Source organism: Bos indicus x Bos taurus, chromosome 15 (genome assembly GCF_003369695.1).
Source record: "Bos indicus x Bos taurus breed Angus x Brahman F1 hybrid chromosome 15, Bos_hybrid_MaternalHap_v2.0, whole genome shotgun sequence".
Taxonomy (NCBI): Eukaryota; Metazoa; Chordata; class Mammalia; order Artiodactyla; family Bovidae; genus Bos; species Bos indicus x Bos taurus.
Window position 1 is genome coordinate 43828048 of NC_040090.1, and position 24138 is coordinate 43852185.

Consider the following 24138-nt stretch of genomic DNA (forward strand, 5'->3'; position numbering starts at 1 on the left):
TCACTATGAAGCCGTTGTAAGCAGTTAAGCACGGAGTGGTGAATTTCTAGCTTCCAGCAGTCTTGGAAAGGATCTTGCCAGCTGCACTACTCCCCTGCCCCAACCTGCAACTTCCCCGCCCTGCCCAGACCCCAGCATTGATTCCACACCAGGCTCTGTACGTGCAGAATCTGGCAGAGTGATGGCCTCCTCTGAGGGGACTCTGCTGCCCCTTAAAGCAGGTGACAACCTGGTGACAGTTTCCTTCCGTCCTGATGGAGCTGAGAGAGCTGCTGCCCTGGAGAGAGCCTGGGGCCTTCACGCTTCTCCCCAGCAGATTCTGGGGCTGCTCTGATGCCCAGAGACTGTGTGTGCCTCAATTCGGGGGAGCCAGAGAAAGGGAAATGCTCTTGGAAACTGGTGCTTGGTTCTTGGCAACCTCCTGGCAGGCAGAGTGTTTCGGTTCCTGCCCTAGAGCCCTACACCTTAATTCTGAGGATCCAGGGATAATCATCTCCTCTTAGACCTAGTCAAACTTGTCACAAGGAGCACTTGTTACAGGAATGCAAACTTGGGTCACCAAGTCCAAGAAATGTAGCCAGGGTTCTGCCTTCAGACTATACTTGCCTGCCCTCTCGGTTGACATGTTGCCTTAAATTTCAGTGTGATGCAGCTAGGTTTTTGGCCTGAACAGTCACAAGAAATCTTGAGGTCCCCTCATTTAGGGACCAAATTCTTACCAGGGTCTTACCTTTTAAGTTATTTTTTTAAGACTGTGGGCTATGGGATCATGCCCAGTCTGATCATTCATACCATCAAACCAGTCCTCCTGCAGCACTGTTAGCCCCCATCAACCCTTAGTTAACTTCTTTCTTCAATGCAGGAGGCTGCTACCTTTAACATGGCTGCTAGCCACTTACCAAGGCTGGTGAGCTCTTGCAAGATCAAGATGGCAGCAGTATTTACACGGCTGAGCCAGAGGGAGGGCCTCGGGGTCTGGAGACTGTAGTTGAGTCCTCCTGAGTCAGAAGAGCAATGTGCATTGCAAAAGGAGCTTTCTCTACCCCGGGGGGTTGTTTGTTTTAAAACTGGATTTGCAGGGTTTACTCTAGAGATTTGCATATTAGAGAGAAGCTGGGTGAGTCTAAGCTGGGTGAGTCTTAGCTGGGCAATCTGCCAGTGTTTCATCTGATAACAAGGGTAGAGTTCAAGGCTGGCTCCAACCTCATTGTTCTCTCTGTTCTGGGGATAGAGCTAGGCAGTCCTTTGGAAGTAACCTGTGTACATCCCAGCCTGGGGGATTTTAATTTGCAGGGAGGCAGGTGCTGCAGTGAGCAGGATGAGGCTTGGAGTCACATGTGGGTTCAGCTCCCAGATGACTTGCTTACTCGCAGTGTGGCTTTGGATGAATTCGTAGACCTCTCAGCACCTGAGTTTCCTAACCTTCAGAACGGAGGTGGCAGCAGCTACTCCTGAAGGTGATTGGAATAATGCAAAGACTTAGCACATATCCAGTCTCTCAAATATCCAATAACTGTGCTATTTCCCCAGTGGAGAAGAATTCTGGACGAAAGCTCACTTACCTAAAATGCATGTTGATTCCTCTCTTTCTAAAGGCAAAGAAGTCACCTTCAGGTTCCCATTTCCAACCCAGCCACTTAAGAACATTGCGGCCTCAGGTGAGTTAGAGCCTCCCTGAACCTCAGTGGCCCCATCTGCGAAGGCGGATTATCAGACCCACCTCACGAGGCTGTGAGGGTTCAGTGCAGCTCAGCGCCTGGCACCAGGGGACACTGGCACCCACTTGGAGGTCACAGCCCCTGAGGCCTGCCTGCATCTCAGCTCTGAAGGTATCATTTCCGGAGTCCCTCAAATAAGGCAGTTTCAATCCTTGCCCTGAGCATATGGCTGAGGCCTCAGGCACACCAGTCTGTCGGCTGATTTTCCTCATCCAGGGACTCCTCAGGGAGGAGTATATTCCTATTTGCCCAGGAGACTTCCCTTGGCCCTATATGTCGAAACCTCCCCTTCCCTCAAGCTCTCAGCTCCAAGGTCCTGGAAACTCTATTCTCCAGCCCTGCCTGACCCATGTGGGTTTCCTGATCCTCACGGCAGGTCAGGTGGAGAAGTACAGCTTGGACACCTGGTATTCTTGGCTGAGTTCCAGGCCCAAGAGGGATGTTACCATTGTCTGGACGCAAACAGACCCAAGCGCCTGCTTCCTCCTTCCTTCAGAGCATCTGTCATGTGCCAGGAGTGTAGAGATGAGAAAGACAGGGTTATGACATCAGGGAGTGCAAACCAGAGTGGAGATGACCCATCTCCCAGCTCGGAGCAGGGTAAGAAAGGTTCCAACATCCAGACAGGGACATGCTTGGTGATGGTGCTTGTGACGACCATTAACGTCATCATGTTTGAATCTCAGTTGACTCGAGAAGAAGAGGGAGAAGCCAGTGCCTTCATCTGGGTGGGCTGTATTATTCTTACTCGTGCCGAGGAGGGAACACAGCAACTGCAAGTTCCTTTGTGTGAAGGCCACCCAGGAGAGGAGAAAAAAAGTTCCAGAACAGGGAAAATTAAAGCTGCATCAGTGGCGGTGCTTTGGACTCATTAACCATCTGCCAGGCAATTCTTGGGAACCCAGCACCCTGTGAGGTGCACCGAGATTCTCTGATGACTCTTTCACAGCCCTTTGAGGATGGCAGTGGTCTCCCATTTTACAGATGAGGAAGCTGAGGTTCACAGAAGGGAAATGATATATGTGATATTAACCTAATGTAAAGTTAGATGATGGCCCACCTGAATTGTCCAACCATTCCAGCTTGTTCTAGTTAATTAGCTGGAAAAACCTAGAATTTCCAAGAGGAAAAAAATACCCCAAATAGTATTTTGGTTTTTCTTTTTAAATCTCTAATCTATGGTGGCCTGATTCTTCCAGATACAGTGAAAATGAATTACTAGAAATATGATCACACACTTGGATGTGTAGCTATGTTGAACTGCTCTATAAGTGTCTAATGCTCTCACTTACAGTGTTCCTTGGATCACAGATCAGTTCCTGTTAGTGAAAAATATCCCAGTTCTTAAAAAATTACAGAAATATTGAAAGATACATAAAGGGTGCAAAAGCAGTCCCATGGCCCTCCAAAATTATCATTTCTTAAAAAACCAGTGACTGTGACATGTTCGTTTCTGACTAGGTCATCTGATTGCCCAGCTTTGGATTTGGAAAACGTATTCCCAGCCGAATTGTAAGCTTGCCTCTTGACCAGCTCCCCAGGAGCCTAAGTGCTTTTGCCTTTCAGTGCAGTAATTTCGTTGTTGAGAACCTCTGGCTTCTGGTTCTTACTCTGAGGTCAAACCATAATGAGTTTTCTGGAGGTTTCTCCATGAGTGGAGTTTCTTTTCTTCTTCAGGATGCCCAGGACCCATTCATTTCCAGATTGGTTAGAACAGCGCAACTTAAAGTGTGTTCCATCGGCAGGAACTAGTCTGTGATCCAAGGAGCACAGCAAGTAAGAGGAAGCATTAGACACATGTAGAGCAGTTCAACATAGCCACACATCCAGGTGTGTGATCTTATTTCTAGTCATTCATTTTCATTGTATCCGGAAATATCAAGCCACCATGGATTAGAGATTTAAAAAGAAAAACCAAAACCTAGTCATTCACCGCTGACCATCTGAGGAGCAGTGAGTTAGCATGAGTCCAGGTGGTCAGGTCTGCACTGTCTTGGAGCCAGGAAGACATCGTACCGTCAGGAAATGGGAGATAACCTGAGACTCCCGGGCAGCGTTCTCCTTCACGCTGGTCTTTGGGGTGGCCTCCTCTCATCCCTGAGACGAGTTCTCCATCACCTGGCCTGCGGTGTCCTTCCAGCAAGTCCTGGCTACCTCTTGTTCTCGGTGTTCCTGGCATGGTTTCCATGGTACACTTGGGAAGGGCATATAGGAGCGCCAGTGTTGCTTTCCTTGAGGGTGCCTTCATTTCATTATTCCTAGGAAAACCGCTGTCATAGGTGGGCATGTGGATGCAACTGGGAGAAAGGAGTCTTTTATGACTAAGGGCCCACAGTGAAAGGAACGACAGGGCTTGATCTTCATCCTGGATCCCTTGTGCTGATAGAACAACCAAGCAGGCCCACGACTGCACAGACATGTTTTGGCGGCACCCCCAGCCACCCCAGGGCCCTCTGCTTGCTCTTATAATTGTTCCTAAGTCAGGATTGCATGGAAGCTCAGCAGCGCAAAGTGCTTATTAGCTAAGTAGTTAATAAGGTCTCATTAGGGACTTGTATTTAAAGCCCCAGAAAGTAGAGTCTCGCTCTCTGCTCACTCAGGGGAGGCAGTGATTGTGCATGGGCATCTGGCATCACACGGTGCCTTCCTGGGAGAGCGCCTCAGAGCCGGTTCACACATGGGGTCAGGAGAGACAGTCACGCAAGGGGAGTATGGGCAGTGAGGTAAATCTGACCTCTTCTGTCTTTATTTTGCTGTAAACCCAGGAAGTACTTGGTATTCTCAGCTCCTATCTGAGGAGGCCTGTGTTGGAGGCCCCAGCAGGGGGTGGAACATCAGGCAAATAATGGCTTATTGTCCAGAGCCAGTGCACCTGAACCTCTCTTAGGAGCAGGAGCCAAGTTTCTTGGCATTTGTGAAATCTTGAAAATGGCAGCATGTATGCTCAGAAGCAGAATCCTAATCTCTTCCAGACGGGGCCAGTTTTGAGAGTGGGGAGGGTAAGCGGCCTGGCAGCTGCTGCGACTAAGAAGGAGCGAGCTTTGTGAAGTCTGAGGGGGTCCCATCTGTCTGGGATCAGACACCCCAGAAGGCCCCCGGCCACATCTTCCGTAGTTCCCCAGAGGGCCCCACACATGGTCTGGCACGACTGATCCAAGTAGCTGCTGGTGTTGCGGCTTCCTTAATGAGAAGCGGGCAGACATCCGCTGGGTCGTGTCTTTCGCCCCAGCCTGCTTGGCAGCCCTTCCCTTTTCATCCTCTTTTTGCACCTGTGCGTTTGTTGGTGCCCAGTGAGTTGGCCTCAGGTTCTGAGGGTGGGCCCTGCTTCCAGGAGGCAGGACCGGTGGGCACCTGCTGCCATTTGCTTTGTTGCCCCTGAACTTCTGCTTTATCTTTGGGGCTCTCACCATGAATTCAGTGTGGCCTTCCAAGAGCGGTATTGGGTTTAGATTGAGGGCCTTCCTTTGTCCCCACTCAGGTCACTGTTACTTGCCATGAAGATGGCTATCAACCTGTGACTGAGGGCCAGCAGCCTACATTGCTGCAGTCTGTGGCCACATCTCCCAGAAGCTGGATTCAGAGGCTGGGGAGCATCTGGAGCCTCCCTCCCTATAAGGCCTTAGGATCAGGAACCGTGTTTACAGATACAGCCTCATATCATGCATGTTTACCTCCCTGCAGAGGAGATAACAATATTCCCGAGCTGGCCTTTCAGAGCTGGTGGGGAAAGAATAAGCTGGGATTTGCCTGGGTTTGTATGTGTGATTGTACCACATCTGCGTGGATTGTCAGCTCTCACCCCTTCCCCAGCTCCATGACACACCAGTAGGGATCCAAGCATTCATGGGTAGGCACGGACCATCATGCCTTTGGGAGCACAGGTGCCCGCAACCTATCAGGCTGTGATCTCTGGGGCCAATGTGGAACTGACTTGCCTGGCACCAGCTCTGGGGCCCTGGGCACTGCCACCTGGAGTTCCCTGTCCTGCTCCCTGCACCTGCCCAGTGGGGACCACCATCCATTCCCATTTCGGCCACTCTTTATTGGCAAGGTAGTTTGAGTCCTGACCTGATAGAACTGAGGTCAGGCATAGCCACAGCTCCCTATGGGACACAGGGGCTGCAAGGGAGGCTGGGGCTGCCAAATTCAGAGGGAGGAGGGAGGGAGGAGTCAAGTTCATCTTGGCCCAGCCCTGCCAAGTGCCCGGCATTCACACACATGCTCTTTCATTCTTGCCACAGCTCCACGAGGTAGGCACCATTTATTCCCATTTCACTAAATGAGGACACTGAGCTCAGAAGTTGAGGGCTTTGTGTCCCATCTTAGAACCGTTAGTGGTAAAGCTCGGTCCTAACCCTCCTGATCTGGGGAAATGGGGAACAGGTCTCCCCATGTAGCCGCTCCAGGCCCTCTAGAGAGGGGAGTCTTGGGAAGGTCAGCTTCAGTGCAGCTGGCTTGTTTTCTTAGTGTGAAGGTCCCCCAGCTGGGGCTCAGAAGACCTTAGCAGAGTCCTGGGTCTTGCACTGATTTCTAAGTGGCCTTGGATAGATCCCTAAGGCCTCTAGGATTCATTCTCCCTATCTGTGAACTGAGCAAGCTGAACTCCTGAAGACCACATGTAGTTTGTGAGTCACCCTGCTGATCTCTCTCTTCTCCATCTGCAGAGTGCCTGCTGCCGGCTGCAGGCTAGTGAGGCCTCTCCTGGGATGCTGGGTGCTGTTTGCATGTGTGTGTGGAGCCCTCTCCCACCTCCAGCTCGTTCGTGTTTTCCTTCTTGGTGCTAATGGCCTCTCCCTTTGTCTCTGTCTCCTTTATCTCTGCTCTTGGGTAGCTGACAGTAGGGAAAGTATCCAGCGGAATAGGGGCTGCAGCTGAAGTTCTGGTCAATCTGTACTTGAATGATCACAGACCTAAGACTCAGGCCACCTCTCCAGACCTGGTAAGGATGCACACCCTTCCGCCTTCACCCACAGACACCGCCTCTGGCCTCCCAGGGAGGGTGCCTGGGATGCGGAGAGGATGGCCTGGCCCCCTTCTCATGGGACAAGGGGCTGAGAACAGGCCAGGTCAGAGCAGAGGTTAGTGGGGGGGCTGTGTTTCCTTGTAGACGAACCTCAGTCGTCCCCCTTGTGGGTCATTTCAGAAAGCAGAGCATCTTCCCTGCTAGCTGGGGCTCTGGAGAACTCAGGGAAAAAGTCAGGGGAGGCTATCTACAGAGATGGATAACCCTCACTACCAATGTTTAGCATCCAGTATAGATTGGATTAAGAAGTAATGGGGAAAACATCCCTTTCCTCTGAATTCCCTCCTTCTCTGGATGACTCTGCTCACTATCACCACCACAGTTTGAGCTCTTTCAGTGTCCTTTTGGCACATTACCCTGGAATCACCCAGGGGTGCCCCTCCTGCCCTGGGCCTCGCCCTCCCCTTTTGCATTGAAGAAGTTGATTGGCAGCCTGATGCCCCTTTCCTGCGTTCTCTTGAACAGTTTTCATGCCATTAGCCTTCCCTGCCTGACTTGTGTCACTGCAAGGGGACAAGGATGGCTAAGACATTCTTTCAGTGACCTCGCTCTAGACCCAGGCAACACTTAACCCCTGACTCAGATTCCTGGAGATGGCATCCCTGGGCAGGCATGTTTGTGAGGGACACCTGCTCTTTCAGACAAGGAAATGTCACTCCCACTATGAAACCAGAGTGTCCAGCAGCCTGCCTGGGAGTACAGTCAATGCTGCCCTGGCAGGGCTGGGGTCTGCGTACCTTCCCACCCTCACTCTTTGCAGCGGTGCCCCCAGTGACAAATGCAGCACATAGCCTGTGAGGCCCCACAAGGCAGGCTGGCATCTCTACATGCCCAGCCTTGCGTTTGAAGATGCAGTGTACACCCTAACACGCTGTTCTTCTCTTCCGATGCCCTGTGCCTGCCAGGAGTCCGTTCGGAAGACGTTTCCCCTGAACGTGGGTGGCAGCGACACCTGTTACTTCTGCAAGAAGCGCGTGTACGTCATGGAGCGGCTGAGCGCGGAGGGCCGCTTCTTCCACCGGGAGTGTTTCCGCTGCAGCGTCTGCGCCACCACCTTGCACCTAGCCACCTACGCCTTCGACGTTGACGAAGGTAACCTCCAGGGGCCAGGGCAGCACTTGTCTCTGGCCTGGGCTCCTGACTCTGGAGGCTCTGGGACAGCCACCACTTCCCAGAGAGTAGTGGTATCATCAGAAAAGCAGTTTAGGGAGCAGGGATCCCCTGCTAAGGGGAGAGGCTGCCTGTGGTGGGCAGGGGTCCTGAGGAAAGGGGAGCTGTCAGCATAGGGGCTGCACATGCGTAGGGAGCACCTACCAGGCGCCACGTGCTTTATGGACATTTTCTCACTCAGTCTCACCACCTTCAGTTGCCCCTGTGTGGTCAAGAAAATCGAACCTGGTAACTTATGTCACATGCTTGGCACCACACCTGACATGTGATAGGGGTTCAATTTGTTGTTATTCGGTTGCTAAGTCGTGTCCGACTCTTTGCGACCCCATGGACTGCAGCACGCCAGGTTTCCCTGTCCTTCACCATCTCCCAGAGCTTGCTCAAACTCATGTCCATTGAGTCAGTGATGCCTTTGACCATCTCATCCTCTGTTGCCTCCTTCTCCTCCTGCCCTCCATCTTTCCCAGCATCAGGGTCTTTCCCAGTGAAAAGGAGAGGAGGGTTCCATAAATGATGTCATATTCATGTTATTATGAATGAAGCATGTATTGTAGGAATGACCATAACTGTAACATGCCCTCTGCTGAGTGGGCTACCAGAGTCATCAGTGAAGGAGTCTCTTTCATTGGAATGAGTGATTCATTTCTAACCTTCAGCACTTGATGTTTGTGCTATCATATAATGACAAAGCTTGTGATTCCATACCCTAAAACTAACTGCCTGGGCTTACATCCAGAGTATGCCACTTCCAGCATATGGCATATGTATGCCACATGCAAATAACCTCTTACCTGACCTCTGGGTCCCTCAGTTTCCTTATTTATAAAATGAGGATAATAGTACTTTGCTCATAAGGTGATCACTGATTTACCTCATGGGAAGGATTTAAGATAGTGCCTGGTATATTGAGTCCTACTCAAGACTTCACTGTTGTATCATTATTCCCATCACTGTTGTCACTGCGGTAACAGTGGCGCAAAGCAGGGTTTTCTGGAAGGCACCCAGTATCCTGGGCAGTGGCCTGTGGCCCAGTGTGTGGCTCACTGGGTTTTTCTGCCACCATCTGTTCAGTGATGTTCCTACCCCCAGGGGTCCCAGAAGCAAGAGGAACTGCAAACAGAGTTGCTATTCCAGGCTGTCCATTTTGCTGCCTGGCAACTGGCCTTGGGAAGAGACTTGGCCTCAGGGATTATCTGAGGGTTTCTGCCCCATTCCCGGGAGCGTTCCCCCCGTTCCCCACCACCGTTGCTGCGGCTGGTGGCCTCCTCTCAGCGCCTCTTCTTTCAGGCAAGTGACGGAAACTGTTTCTCACGTTTGCGCCTTCCTGGGCTTGTTTCCCTTAGTGGTGTTTCTCTGACCAAATGGTGGCAGGCACTTGGCTTAGGCTCTGCTGTGGCTCTGGTTTACAGGAGAAAAACCTCTGAGTGTCTGTGTGTTTCTTTTTACAGGCAAGTTTTTCTGCAAGCCTCATTTCATTCACTGTAAGACCAACAGCCAGCAACGGAAGAGACGGGCAGAGTTGAAGCAACAAAAAGAGGTAAGTTTTATCTTGAAAATGGTGGTGAAATGGGAAAGTTCCCTGGTAGGAGGAGGTTGTCAAGAGTTCCTGCAGGTTAGGCCAATGTTTCTACCTTTGGGGGGCTTGAGACTCAGGTGAAGAGGGCTCTGCTCCCTGGCAGGAAGGTCCCTGTGTCTCAGTCTATTCAGCTGGCCTCTGGGATGTGAGCTATTCCAGAGGTCAGCTCCCAGAGCAATGACTGCTGCTTCTCATGAGAAGCCCAGAAGAGCTTTCCTATGTGCCAGGGATGGGGCTAAATGCTTAGCCATGCAAAAGCCACGTAGCCCCCAGGGCCTGGGGCCCCAGTGGCCACAGAGCACTGTGAGCAGGGATCCCTGGTATAGGGCCAACCCTCTGTGGTTTCCAAGTCCTTTCCCCAGGCTCTTGGGGAAAGTGACTGGCCTGTTTAATTTGCGAGTGGGTTGTGATAGCACCCTCCCTGCCCCCACCCATGGTAGCTCTTAGCCAGCATCTTCTTTACGGCTTGATTAATCACCCATCTCCAGCAAGACCAACAACTTCAGCTTTTTTCTGATTTCACAAGTAATATGGGCTTCCCAGGTGGCTTAAGTGGTAAAGAATCCGCCTGTCAATGCAGGAGACACAGGTTCAATCCCTGGGTTGGAAAGATCCCTTGGAGGAGGAAATGGTAACCCACTCCCGGATTCTTGCCTGAAATATCCCATAGACAGAGGAGCCAGGCAGGCTACAGTCCATGGGGTCGCAAAGAGTTGTATACAGCTGAGTGAGTGAGCGGTCACAGGCACACACACACACAGTAGAAAAACGGCTAAGTAACTGAAAGTCTATAAACAAGTAAAGTGAAATAACCCACCATCACTCTATCCTGAGAAAATCATAATTAACATTTTGGAACATTTCTTTGTAGACTTTTTCCTATATGAAAAAGTTGACCCTTGAACAGTGTGGGAGTTAGAGCCTTTGACTCTCTGCAGGTTCAAAAATTTGTGTATAATTTAAAGCCAATCTTTCATATTGATGGTTCCTCCATATCCATAGATTCAACCATCCATGGATTAGGTAGAGGTGTAGTATTCATTATTGAAAAATTTGCATTCAAGTGGCCCCATGCGGTTCAAACCCACATTGTTCAAGGGTCAGCTGTATATTTTCACCCAGTTGGAATCCTACCTTGCAGTTTCATAGCCTTCTTTTTTCACTAACAGTATAACAGTTTCCCATTAAGAATTCTTTTGGAGCCTGATCTTTGATACTTGTAAAAGATGACTGATAATTTATTTGCATCCTATATTGTTGGACATTACTATTTTTGCCTTATAAACATTTTACAGGGAATGTCTTTGTGCCTGTATCTTTATCCATATTTCAAATTGTTACTTAGGATAAATCATGAGAATGAGATTGCTGAGTCAAAGGGCATGTATGTTTTGAAGGCTCCAGAGGAAACTGATCCCTGTGATCAGTTCCCACCGCCACCCCAGGAAAGTTACACCTGTGTTCAGCCCCCTTCAGCAGTGTACAGGAGGTGCTGAGATTTTGGGGAGGGGGTCCTGGTTGCAAATTGTAGGGTCTGCCAAGTCCTCTCTTTATTGAGTCTTCCTCTGCTTCACTGGAGGAGCCCTCTCTGAGCATTATGGACTCAATACCCTCATCTTGATCTCTTTCTCAGGAGGAGGGGATGTGGAAAGAGCAAGAAGCCGCTAGGCGAGACCCTCCCTCGGAAAGTTCTTGCGCTGCCGCTGCCATCGCCACGCCGGAAGGCAGCCCCCCAGGTATCCCCAATTCCTTCTTTAGGAAGGCACTAAGCTGGCCCCTCAGGCTGCCGTGGGGCCTGCTTCACCTTCCCCGGAGGCTGATTAACTGGATTCAGGGACTCCTACGCGCCACCAGCCTGCATATCAGGGACAATGCTTACAACTACTGCTACACCTACGAGCTCCTGAGCCTCGGGCTGCCCCTGCTCTGGGTGTTCTCCGAGGTCCTGGCTTCCATGTACCGGGAGTCGGAGGAGTCCCTCCAGAGCATCCGCGACTGGCTGCTCAGACGCGTCCCGGCCAAGCTGCACTGAAGCCCAGCCCCACAGTACCGTAACATTTCCCGCGTAGATGGCGGCGTGTTCGGCCAGCTCAGGCGCTGGCCAGGGAGCCCCACGCCCTTGAACCAGTTAGCGCAAAGCCAAAGAATTTCCCGTCGGCCACCTGCACCTAGCCTGGTCACGGTGAACATCTGCTTCAGGCCACCATGACATGAAGGATGTTTTTTTAAATAGCTTTGTACTTTTATACCAAAGCGAGCCATACTTCTAGGTTTACATTTCAATTTTCAACGTTTAATAAGCCAAGAGAAAGCATTTTTTTTTTTTTTCTATGAGTGTCAGTTTTTTTAAACACGGGTTTGAGGTTTATAACTGGTATTACAAAAACCCCTTCCACTCTGTGGTCTTGAAATAGCCGCTCCCTGTAACGTGAATACTTGGGAGCGAGCATGCAATCTCCTGACAGTGCCTTCTGATTTTGTGCCTGGATACCACTTGTCAACACAGGACAATTGTTGCAACATGAAAGCATAGTAATTTAGAAGGAAAAAAAACAAAACAGAAAGGACGAAAGAGAATTAAATACAGAAGGATATGGCAACATGTAGTTGCCTGTTACCTGTCCTCCCAGGGAGAAGGACTATTTTGCTCCCTTGTTCTGATGTAAAATAGTAGCTTCAAGATGCCCCTGACCCCAGTACCAAATTGCAGCCAAATTATGTAGAACCACAGGATTTCAAGTGAATTGCTACAGACATACGTTTTCCCTTCCCACTAATGAGCATGGCAGCCAAAGCCCATTGGCCCCTGGCCACTCAGAACTCCATCAAACTGATGCAATCCTAAAGAGGAGTCGTGTCAGCTGGTGGCCTTTCAAGCCCTCCTTTTGAGGTCCCCAATCCAGGTTGCAGTCTGAGCCAAGGCCATTCAGGGTCCATAACAGTCAGGCTGAGGGAGGAAACTGCCCTCTCAGGCCATGTCCTTTGGGATGAAGGGTATTTATTAGCACCTGACAGTATTATTTCTGGAAAGCGTGACCTCCCCCGTGAGCATGGCTAGCAGGCATTCTGGCTTCTTAGCCAATCGGCTGCCATGCATATTTGGTCAAACGGTCAGAAACCATTGATTATTGAATTGTCCCAACTGAGGAATGCATCTGATCCAGAGGGAAGCTCCCGTGTCTTGACTAGCAGAGGAGGCTGGGAGTGGAGGCTGTTATTGACTTATGCATAAGAAATATACCTTATTAAGGGCAAAACGGGCCTTGGGCCCACCTACATTCTTCATTCTGGGCATCTGGAGGAGGCCTCAGTCTTCCCAGCTCCACTCTGCCTGGACATGCACGGCTGCTGGGTCTGGCTGAACAGTGGAGATGGCTAATAGAGAAAGACCTTCCACAGAGTTCAGTGTATCTAGAGTTGCTGGGCCCTGCCTGTTAACACTAGAAAGATCCTCTAGATTAAGAAAGGATGGAGTCTGGTGGGTTAGGAGCCAGAACTCTTAAGGGCTTTGAGATGCCAAGTTCTCCAGGGTGGGAAGAAGCAGGGAGGCATTTCTATAATATAAACACTTCCCTGAGTCCTTGGGTAAATCAGGGGCATGACTGCGGCCAAGTCCGTGGGAACTGGCGCCTCTGTCTTTGTTGGAACTGTTCTCATCCTATGACTTGCATTGTGTTTTTCCAAATTTTTGCTGATATTTTAGTGTTCTCTGGTGGGAGGAGCCTTTGATTTGTTTCATGTTTGATTCCGAAAGTCATGATGTAAACACATCACAGCTGTGTCATTGTTATTCCCGTCAGCTCAGGGCAGGATGAGATGCTTTGTGGGATGCTCCATGAAGCTAGAGTTAGGATCTCTGAGAATGTCACTTCTGGCCATAAGGAGACTGGTTTGAATTACTCTGGTGAGACAGGGCGTGCCTGTCAGAAGCCTGAGATGTTTGTTCTGAGACGTTGAACCTTCCTGGTGGGGCAGCACCAAAACACAAAAGTAAGTCCTGGGAGCGGGATGTTTCTAAACCTCCACAACGTATTTAAGAACAAATGTGGGATACTAGAGTAAAATCAGGGAAGAGAGGATGTGGGGGGCGGTGGAGACACGGGATTATTTCCAATTGCACGGATCCACCCTTGCAGATAAGTCACTGCTCACTTCCAGAAAGGTTCATCTGTCTTAAGCAAGCCATAACTTGTTTGGGGGAGTTGCTCTTTTTTTTAATGGTTGCCTCGTTTTCAACTCCTGTACCTTTTCATATTGTCCATCAATTTCCTTGTTCCCCCAACTAAATTCTCTCTTCTGTCTCTCTCTCTCTCCAAACCTTACACTGTGGCCATCAGTCCATTTCAGCCTTCCAGTGCTGCACCCACTTCTTGGCTGACACACTTCTGCTCTGAGGTGACTGGTTTTCTTGCCAATTTTCAGAGAGTGGTACTAACCCCTGACCTGCTTTCTGCGCCCCGTCTCCCCCACTGCCCCCGCCGTGGCCTTGGTTGTGCTAACTGCGAGCGTCTTGCCTACTAATGGACTCATTCATTCGGTGGCATGGTTGGTGAACAATGTGGGGTGGTGTTCAGCTCGAAAGCGTTTCTGATTCCATCCCTCTGAGCCGGCTGCCCAGTCCACTCCAGGTGCATGGCCCACCTCCTCTCTATACTCCACGGCCTGCATGCATGCTTTTCTGGTTGCACTTACAAAGCCACTTACCTTCCTGGGAGGATTAACCTGGAATATGAGACTGTGCCATAGAGAGGGCCCTTCACCTTTGAAAAGAACTCTTTCATCTCTCAGCCTCTGAAAAAGCATATGCATACAAGCATCTTCTTCAGTTGCTTTCTAATATGAAGATTATCAATGTTATCAATCCACACCATAGGTGACTCTTTTTGGAAGGATTTAAAAAAAAAAAAAAAATTTCTCCCAGGCTTCATCACAAGCTTGGCCCGGACTCTCTATTTTAAACACACGATCACAATTTTTCTAGTGAAGCTTTCCTCCCCTGCAGCCTATACTTTCCCTCCCAGGGTTTTGCTTTGACTCTTCTGGTCTCTCTAGGCTCATAAAGCCCCAGAGGATACAGAAGCTTCAGCTAGAGCAGTCATCGTCACAGGCCAAGGGTGCCTTGGAGAGCAGCCCCCTTTCAATGCCCCCAAGCTCTGCTCAGAACACATCCCCCTGCTGACTCTGCCTGGAGCAGCAGGACACTCACATTGCTTTTAAAGAGAAACACCACACCTAGTCCGGTGGGGCTGTTGAAGGCGGCCTCGCAGTCCCGGGCTGCAGGTGCTGGTGTCCTGCATGCGGCCCAGAGCCATGCTGACCTCTCTGCACAGCCCTGCATGCTGCATTTTGCTCCCTTGTTGGTGCAGATCCCAGCCAGGACGAAGTCACGGTTCTTGTCTTATCTTCTCTTGCAGAGTCTCTCCCCTTTATAGAATGTCAACCAAAGAGTGCCCTCCTCCCCCCAGCCTCCTCCTTAGCTAGCCTCCCCCACCTTGTCACCATGCATGTTTGTGACCTTTGGTAGTCCTTACAGTGCCACGTGGAACCCTGTATTTTGCACACAGCGAAAAATGTTTAGCTTTATTTATGGTATTTGATGCTGTACATGGAAATAAATATGGTTCTTTATAAAGCTCATTGTTTCCTCTCTTCTTTGCCATGGAAGCTGCTCAAACCTCAAACACAGGGGTTGGTTGAAGGGGTTGGCCTTTCCTGAACTGGCGGGCCTTGCCCTTGTGGTGACATGGGAGCTCTCTGGGGCTGTGCTGGGTACTCTCAGAGGAAATATTACCTGGGGGTAATATTTGGAAAATATCACCCATGCTCTGCAGCCAGGCTTTGGGGGGCTCTTCCTTGAAAACTCACAGTACTTTTCTGCTCTAGGTGCTGGGCATTGCTGGCTGAGGGTCAGGGTGCCCTCAGCTATAAGGAACAGACTGTACTGACAACTGCTTGCACCCATTTGCTGCACACATCCAAGCCACGGACCTGTCAGAGAACTTTACTTAGGAACCTTATTCTAACTTAGGTTCCCGTGCGACAGAGGTTGCTCTTGAAAGTTTTGTGCTAGCCCAGCTGAGTGATGGGTATAAGGTAAGAGGAAGGACTGGACATTGGCTTCAGGATGGCCGTGTGCATGGCAGGTGTATTTATCCAGGGAGGAGAGTCATTTGGGCTGCTAAGAGACCCACTTTGCCCTCAAAGGCTCAGGTCACTCAGTTTCTTAGGCTGCAAGGCTCTGCCCACAGGGCCACTCTGAGGATGTTTCCATGGCAGGCTCTGGCTCAGTTCCACTTGTCTTTAAGGGAAGGATTTGAAGTTTCACTCAACTAGTCTGGACGGTGTCAAAGAAATCTGGTCCCTCGCCTCCCTAGGGTGCGTGCCTTTCTTGGCCAGACTGGATGTGCTGAGCTTCTGACACTGGCATGTAAACTCATCTATGAACTTCATGAGGGCCTTTATGTCTCTAAAGGGGCACTTCTGAGGCCCTGGGCCTCTGAGCCCAGTTGCTGGTGCCTGGAGCTGCCTGGCATCATGATCAAGTGTTGTTACTCTTACCCAGGTGAGATACTCTTTCTGTTTCCTAAAAGGAAGGGTGTTAGGGACTGAAGTCAGGAGCTGGGTTGGACAAGTGACTTATTCTTTTATTCATTCATCTATTCACGTGTTCATTGAATGCCTGGGCATATTCAGGACCTGGAGATGTAGCCGTGAGCTACACAGAGCACCGCCCCTCCCCGCATCTTGGATTGTGTATAGCTCAGGGTCATTGTACTAGGCTTGCTTTGTGTAGTTGTGCATGCACTTATTTATTTGTACATGCACACATTGGTTTACTCAGCTAATATTTAGTGAGCATCTACTGTATGTTGAGGGAATGAGACAGACAAAAGTCCTCATTCTCATGGAGCTTACAGTGTGGGTTTGATTTAAAGTTGGGTTAAAGCAACATTTTCCAAAGTGTGACCATAGAACACTAGCTTTGAGAGGTGCTTTGTGAAGAAAGGGCTCCATAGTCCCAGAGTTTGGGAAATGTTTTATACTTACCATGCTGATCCTCCCAAATCTTGGTGATCCACAAGACTCATTAGCACATTCAAGTCTGAGGAGTCCTCCAGTAAGGAAGCCTAATTAACTTTTTTCAACTGGGTTTTCCTATACCTCTTTGAAATGAGTTTTTTGTTTGGGGGGAGTTTTTTGTTTTGCAGATTACATTCTATGTAAGTGTTTATAAAATATTCTTTACCCAGAAACACTGGATGAAAGAAATTAAAATAAAAATGTAAATAATAGAATTAAGTATTGGTCAGATAATGGAGTGGTGACTTTCTAAACTTTAAAATCTCTGATGGAAAAAATCTCAGAGGGGAAACGTGGCACAGATCTGACTTATAAACATTTTTTAAAACTTAATGTGCAAAAAGTAAAAAAATAGTCAATAGGCAGGCAGACCAGGGGAAAATCTGAATTTGATGTGATAACAAAGATGTTCATTGCTGTGGCATTTAGAAAGTTCCTGCAAAGCAGTGGTCTCAGGCACCTTGCCCATGTAGGTAGTATTTGTTGATTAAAGACCCAGTGATAAACGGGCAAAGGCTATGCATGAATAGTTCACAGTCAAGCAAGTTTTAAAACACTGAGACAGCAAGCATTTCCAAAAATGTTCTAACCTGGCTTTCAAAGGAATGTAAATTAATCATGCTGTACCCACTAAATAAGTAAAGGAATAGTGAATAGATTTGTAAGAAAAAAATGCAGACTTAATCACTAGTATTAAGTGAAAAGTTAAATGGGGACAATCTTTTCTGGAAAGCAATATGGTAACGATTATTAAGACCCAAAAAAAGGGATTCTGACCTCTGGGCCCAGAAATCCCACCCCAGGAACTGATCCTAAAGAAATAATCCGGCCAGAGAAAGGAAGTCCCTGCAACCTGAATACGGAGTAGGGTAAGTGAGTCAAGTGAAGTGGGTGAGCATGGGCTGCTCTCCTCTATTTCTGTGAACTCATTTGCTTTCAGGGCTTTTCCTTTAATCCCTTAAATAAGTAAAAGAAGCAACTGGTACTTTCACTGCCCAAGGCCAGTGTTTCCAAGGAGTCGAAGAGTTCCTGTGTGGTACCTCATTAGCTCTTTACCTCCTTGGGTTGATACTGAAGCTAGAGGCGCCCTAGAGCAGGATCTTCAACTATTAAGCATCTTCACCTGTCCAAGGCTCAGGCCAGGAATCTGGTGCTGCTCACAGGAAAGGCCTTGGCATAGAGCAAGGCCTTGGACTTGGCTGAAGGCCCAGCTCTGACCCCAACACTTTGTACTGACTCAGAAGCACTGGGCAAGTCCCTTCTGTGAATGGAGCTAGCAATGCCTCTGGCTGAGGCTTTTGTGAAGGCGGAGTCTGTGAGCGTGCCCAGCAAGGGCTCTTGCTGAGTTATAGGGTGAACTTTCCTGGTTTCATGCAGCAGAGAGTGTCCTGAGGGAGGCATTCTGGGTCAGAGAGACTCAGAGTCTGATAGGACTTCTGAGAACTAAACGGGTCTCGGTTCACATGGGGTGGCAACACCTATTGCTCTCTAGTCTTCCAGTCCCCCAGCTCTCTGGAAGGTAACTCGTTCTTCCCTTTGGACATTCTGGCCTCAGTTTGAGCCCCTCTCTCCCACCACCTGCATTTTAGTTTTGCTGTAGTGAGTGTCTTGAGTCTCAGCAGAGGAGCTGTCTCCAGCTCTGCCATGCGCTGCCTGCTCACCATCTCCACTTCGCTCTCTGCACAGAGTCTCCAACTTAGATGTCCACCTCTGATCTTCCCCTGAGCCAGACTCCACCCTTGGCCTTCACAGTCTCCAGAAATGGCAGTTCTGTTCTTCTTGTTGCTCAGCTCAGAGCCTTGGTTAGAGTCATTCTTGGCTCTTCTTTTCTTGGTCCTGCATCCAGTCCGCTAGTGAATTCCAAGTACAGCCAGACTCTGTCTGCATCTCACCACCTCCACGCTACTGCCTGGTCCCAACCACTATTATTTCTTCCCACGTTTTTCCAGCGACCTCCTACAAGCCCTTCTTATAGAGAGCTCTCCCTATGCCATTCAACCTATTTTCAACCCAACAGCTGGAGTAATTCTGTTAGAACTTAAATCTGATCTCTCCTCTGCTCAAAACTCCAATGGCTGCCCAGCTCAGAGGCATATGGTGGAGTCAGACGGTTCTGTACAGTCTGGCCCCTGTTACTCTGACCTGCTCCGCCTCATATGCTGTGTCCCAGCCACGCTGGCCTCTGCCATGCGGCATTTGCACTGGCTCTTCTCTCTGCCAGGAACATGGTTTCCTGGTATCCATATGACTGATCTCTTTGTTTCCATGTCTCCCTCCCTGTGAGGTCCACCTTTAATACCACGACCTGCACCCCCAGCTCTCCTGATCCCCCTACCATTTATTTTTTCCCTCATACTTATCACCTCCAACTGTATTATATAAGTCACTTACTACCTGTATGTATTGTTTATGTTTTCCTTCTTATTGAACATAAGCTCCTCAAGGGTGGGAGTCTGTTTCTTTGGAACAATCGTATACACCCATCAGGTAGACCAGTGCTTGGCACATAGCGGACCCTCGATAAATATTTGTGGAATAAATAAAGGTCCTGCCTTCCAGCCTGGACCTCTGACTCCTCTGACTAGGGAGCCTGTGGCCATCTGGGGCCTGAGATGGTCTTACTGGTGTCAGGTCACAGGAGCAGAGAGAATCCGTGAGAGCAGTAGGCATTGTGTCTTGCTACCTCTGCAGAGTCTTTGGATTGACTGGGAGAAGGGAGTTTTGGTTTAGCTTCCATTTTGCCTCCAAGGGATATAATCTGCACACAGCCTGTCTTGGCTGCGTGTCAGAGCAAGTATGTCGGAAGCTGGAGGCCCAAGGTTGGCCAGCATGGGCAGGAAAAGGAAGAAGAGAAGAGTCAAAATCTCTTGACTCCAAAGCTTGGACTCCAAAGTCCAAGATCTCTTGATCTCCAAGATCTCCAAAGCTGGCACTGTGAGCCAAACACAAGTAGGAAAGTCAGCTTCCTCTCTGCCTTCGGGCCAATACACTGTTGGAAAGACACCTCATGTACCATTCCTTCCTCCCAGCCCTGATGGAGGAGGCCTTGCTGCTCGGAGGGCTCAGGCCAATCTGGGGGCCCATCTGTAGCTGGTGTTTTCATGGTGTGTCTGGGCAGAGGGCTCTGTGAGATGAGCAGATCAGCTCTGCCGAGGGCTGTGAGCAAAGGAAGGGCTGGGTCCTCCTTCTGGTTGGCTTTTAGTTTACTTGAGTTGGTTTCTGCACAGAAGTTGCTGCTAAAGCCAAGCAGGGTTCTTGGAGGAAGACTGCTCACGCTGATTCAAAGCAGGAGAGGGTGAGCCCGAGTACACATGTCTGAACACAAACATGCCCCATGGTCAGCCTGGGGACGCCTGATGAGAATGCCACTGGGCAGGAGAGCCATGCCCCAGCATGGCAGGTGGGCCCAGGGCCACCCATCAGTGTACTCATCCCCTGAAAGCCCCTGGAAACTGGGATTCCTAGTAGCATACTCTCCTCCAGGATGGCAACCGTGCTGTCTTTAGACACCTGTGCCTGTGTCTTTGAAAGGGACATGCACTGCAAAGGCCCTTGGTACTAGACGGACAGATCCCTCCTAGGGCAGTTGGGTGGAGGGAATGCTGGACACAGGCTCCTTCCCAGGGCCCTCGCCCATCCTGCTGGGGGCCTGTCAGTGTCCCCTCACTTATCACAGTCCAGGAGACTGCACTACGCTTAGTACCCTGGACAGCTGCCTGTTTGCTCTCGGGCGCACTCCTTGTCTTTCCCCTGCTCTGCTCTGTATTAGAGGTGTGAGTGAGTGAGTGAAGTCATTCAGTCGTGTCCAACTCTTTGCGAGTCCATGGACTGTAACCCACCAGGCTCCTCAATCCATGGAATTTTCCAAGCAAGAATACTGGAGTGGGTTGCCGTTTCCTTCTCCAGAGGATCTTCCCAACCCAGGGATTGAACCCAGGTCTCCCACATTGCAGGCAGACGCTTTACCATAGAGGTGTAACCCCTGCAAACTACGTCTCCCAAGCTCCTTTGCAACTGGTTTCCTATTAAGTTTGACTGTGGAGACATTACTAGTGAGGGATTGGAGGGTAGGATCAAGGGAGAAGCCAGGGTATTCCTCCATCACTCTGCATCCCAGGCAGTGCTGTCTACTTCCTATGGTACCCACCACCTAATGTGTGGCCCTGGCCTCTGGGCTCATAGCACCAGCTCCTCCCAGAGTCCCCCTCGCCAGTAGCTTCCTATTATTACTCATCTGTGCATTGCCTTGTCATCCCTATTTGACTTTTCCGTCAAATAACTCAAAAAAACTTTGACCAATCATTATTCGTTTCCTTTATTAACTTTACTCTGTTGAACTCCCTGACTTGGGTTCTATTTTCTTGACTGATAAACTTTCATTGCTCTTGTTAAACTTCTCTCTTCCAAGAGAACAATGGGCAAGAGAGCAGAGGGAGCTTTTACAAGCCCAGAGCCAAAAGTGGCTCTGGCAGTTAGGAGCTGTGTGACCTTGGACCAGTGAGATAACATCTCTGAGTTTCAGTTTCCTAATCTGTAAAACAGGCTTAATGACAGTACCCAGGAGAACCTGTTGCTTCGTTTTCTTCCTGGGTTCTGGAGGAGAATGGAGGGTCTCCAGACTTGGGGAGAAAATGGGAACAAGTTTGCCAGCAGAAAGAGGGGCAAGGCCTGGAGGGGCCTGGCCACAAAAGAGCCTCAGGACTGGGCTGCTTGGGGCCAAGTGAGGATAGACATTTCCCTGGACACTGTCTGCCTCTGCCTCTGGAGACTCCTCTTTCTCCAGGGAGCAGGTGTCTGGCCTGAGCAATGGGAGGAGACTGAGATGTTCAGCTCTGAGCAGATTTCCTTCCCTCCCGGAGGCTGGGGCGGCTGCCCTGGGAAGGGCTGGATCATCCTCACTCTCCACAACCAGACACCTCCTCCCCTGGCAGCTCCCAGCCCCACTGAATTCTCCCTATGAGCACTGATGACTTCAGGCAAAACCTAGGACAAAGAGCAGCTGGGCCTGGGGAAGGCGGCACCAGTGAGCACACCCAGGCCCGTCACTGGGGGCTGGTCACAGACACGCTGCTCTGTGCCAGGGCTGGCCGATCCCACTCACCCTTGGGGTGGCCCTGGTTGAGTTACTCTGGTCTCTGCATTCTGCCACTCATGCAGTGCAGATGACCATAGCATCTTTTCAGGACTGGGGGATATCAGAGAAGATGAATGTAAACTCCTAGACAGGCCTGTGGCCCCAGGTGATGAGTTGGGGCTGCTTTTGTTATTGCTTTTCAATCACTTCTGTTACAAGTACTAGTACCACTAGGACTATCGCTACTGGTCTGGCTGGGGATCCTCAGGGGAATGCGAAGAAGTATCTGCAATAGAAGCTTGAGTGGAAATTTCCTCTTGGGGCAGCGCTGAACCTGAGACCCAGCAGTTGCTGGGCCTTGTGGGGCAGAAGGAAGGGAGGAGCATGTCCTCCTTGTGGGTCTTCTGCCTGTGCGGGGTGGTGACCAGAGGAAGCACCAGCTTCTTTTCCACAAGTCTCTGTGACCAGGTGCTCCCTGGCCCCTGCCCCTCCACTGATACCCAGGCTCTCCTGTGAGAGACACTGGCCCTGACCCTGCTGCACTGGATCTTCATTCAGCCACATCCCCACCCCTTCAGAAGCCAGGGAGCCAGCCTTACTCTGATCTATCCCTCAGCCCTGCCGGCAAAGACAAAACTCTCCAGGAGAGAGAAGGAGGAGGAAAGCAGACCCTGGGTGTTTTTGCAGGTTTGGGCTGGCCTCTGAGATATAGTGGGTGTGTGTCTGCCGCCTGGCACAGCTCACCTCCACTGCCTGCAGCCACCCATGGGGCCAAACTGCTCTCCACTCCCTCTCCCCTCTTCTCCGCCCTGTGTGCTCAGCTGATAGGTCTCCTCCAGTCATCACAGCTGCCTCCTCACTGGTATCCCTCTCTCCTCTCTACTCCTTGTGGGTCCTTCCATCCACCTTCCACTCTGTGACCAGAGCTGTCTTTCTTGGAGGCAAATCTGATGATGCCAACTGCCAGCTTCCAGCCCTTCAGTGGTTGCTCCCAGAGCAAAACCCACCTTTCACCTCACCATTCCCGGTCTGGTGTCAATGCAGTCATTTCCCACTGGCTTCTTTTCTCTACACTCTTGCCCTCCAGTCGTGTGGACTTAGTTTCCATCCTATGCAGGTGGCAGTGCTTTCCCACTTTGTTTTTGCTCCCAGGGGTCTGCCCCCTGGAGCACCACCTCTCCTTTCCCTCTTCAAATCCTACTCATCCTCAAGCCCCATTGAAACGGCGCCTTGTAACCAAAGTCTTCATTGCATGGAAGTTTGACCTCCCTCCACTCACACCTCATCTTGGCCTCACTCTTTTGGGTCTACCTTATAACACAGGTATTTGTGAACAGACCTTTTTCCTGTGGGGCAGAAAGAGGTGCTTTGAGGCAGACCATGGCTGACTCATCTTCAAATCCCCAGTACAACCTGGATCAGAGAAGAGCACAATAGCTTCCGTTGACTATGCAAATAGCTGCTCACACAGCTCACAGGCACACACATCTATACTCACAGTGAACCATGTATAGAGCCAGGTCTCTGCAGCAGCAACTCTGTGTAACAAACCTCCCAAACCTTAGTATCGTGTAATGTCATTTTTTCTTGCTTGTGGGTCTCTGGCTTGGCTGAGTGGCTCTGCTTCAGGCTGCAGGTGTAAAGTTAGCCTGGGATTCCATGGGATCAGCCAGGCTGTAGGCTGGCTCCAGATCTGCCCCATGTGCCACAGTCAGGGACCCTAGGCTAAAAGGGCAGTAGTCACCAGGGACAAGCTCTTCGCATGGCCAGCAAACAGGCATGCAAGTGGACTAGCCAAACAGCAAGGGCATTGAAAGCTGCAGCTCACATCATGCCCACTGATTTCCGCTGGTCAAAGCAAGGCTCAGGGCCAAGCCTCAGGGCAACTGGACAGAGAAGTTCACCCCACCTCTTTAGTGGGAAGGACTGCAAGGTCATAGGACAAACTACAACTCTGTTACGGGGAGGGACTGAAGAACTGGGGACGCATCCCAGTCCAAACTCATAGAATAACCCCCATGCATATTGGGGCCCATTTGCACTACTGTTCTGCTCACAGACACACAGACTAGGCCTCATCCTCTGATGAAATATACTACTGAGTGCTGGTCTCTTAACCTCTCTGTACACCTGTTTTCTCAGCAGCAAAATGGGGATAATACTTCTTTTCCTAGAATCTTGTGTGACACTTAATAGACTTACTACATGCTAAAATTCTCATAAAAGTACTCAGTAAAAGCTGCTGCTATTATTATTACTACACAGTCAAGTATTCAATTATAACACTTACTCCCCAAATGCATCCCCTCCATCTACAGCCTCACCAATGCAGAAGGGTGCATACATGTCCTCACAAGCAAGCATGCACTGTACCAGGGCTTACAAACCAGTGACCACCTGGCTGCATCTGCTTGTAAACATGTGTTATTGGACCTGTACAATATTTTAAAATGTGCGGCTTTGCACATAAAACTCAAAATGAATTATCTTCACAGAT

The 24138-nt window shown here is 50.0% G+C and overlaps 1 protein-coding gene across 12 annotated transcripts in view; it reads left to right on the forward strand.

The window, feature by feature from the left end:
• Positions 1-24138, forward strand: part of LOC113905683 (F-actin-monooxygenase MICAL2) — a 244589-nt gene that overhangs the window by 141151 nt on the left and 79300 nt on the right. For 2 of the 12 annotated variants that reach the window (XM_027563296.1, XM_027563302.1), the window contains 6 exons: positions 1596-1658; positions 6550-6657; positions 7647-7833; positions 9360-9448; positions 11121-11223; positions 13825-15124. In XM_027563296.1, the coding sequence (XP_027419097.1) occupies positions 1596-1658; positions 6550-6657; positions 7647-7833; positions 9360-9448; positions 11121-11223; positions 13825-13865 (591 nt within the window). In that variant the 3' untranslated portion in view covers positions 13866-15124. Of the gene's footprint in view, positions 1-1595; positions 1659-6549; positions 6658-7646; positions 7834-9359; positions 9449-11120; positions 15125-24138 lie in introns of those variants that run through there. The other 10 variants (XM_027563290.1, XM_027563291.1, XM_027563297.1 and 7 more) reach the window with 9 other exon arrangements.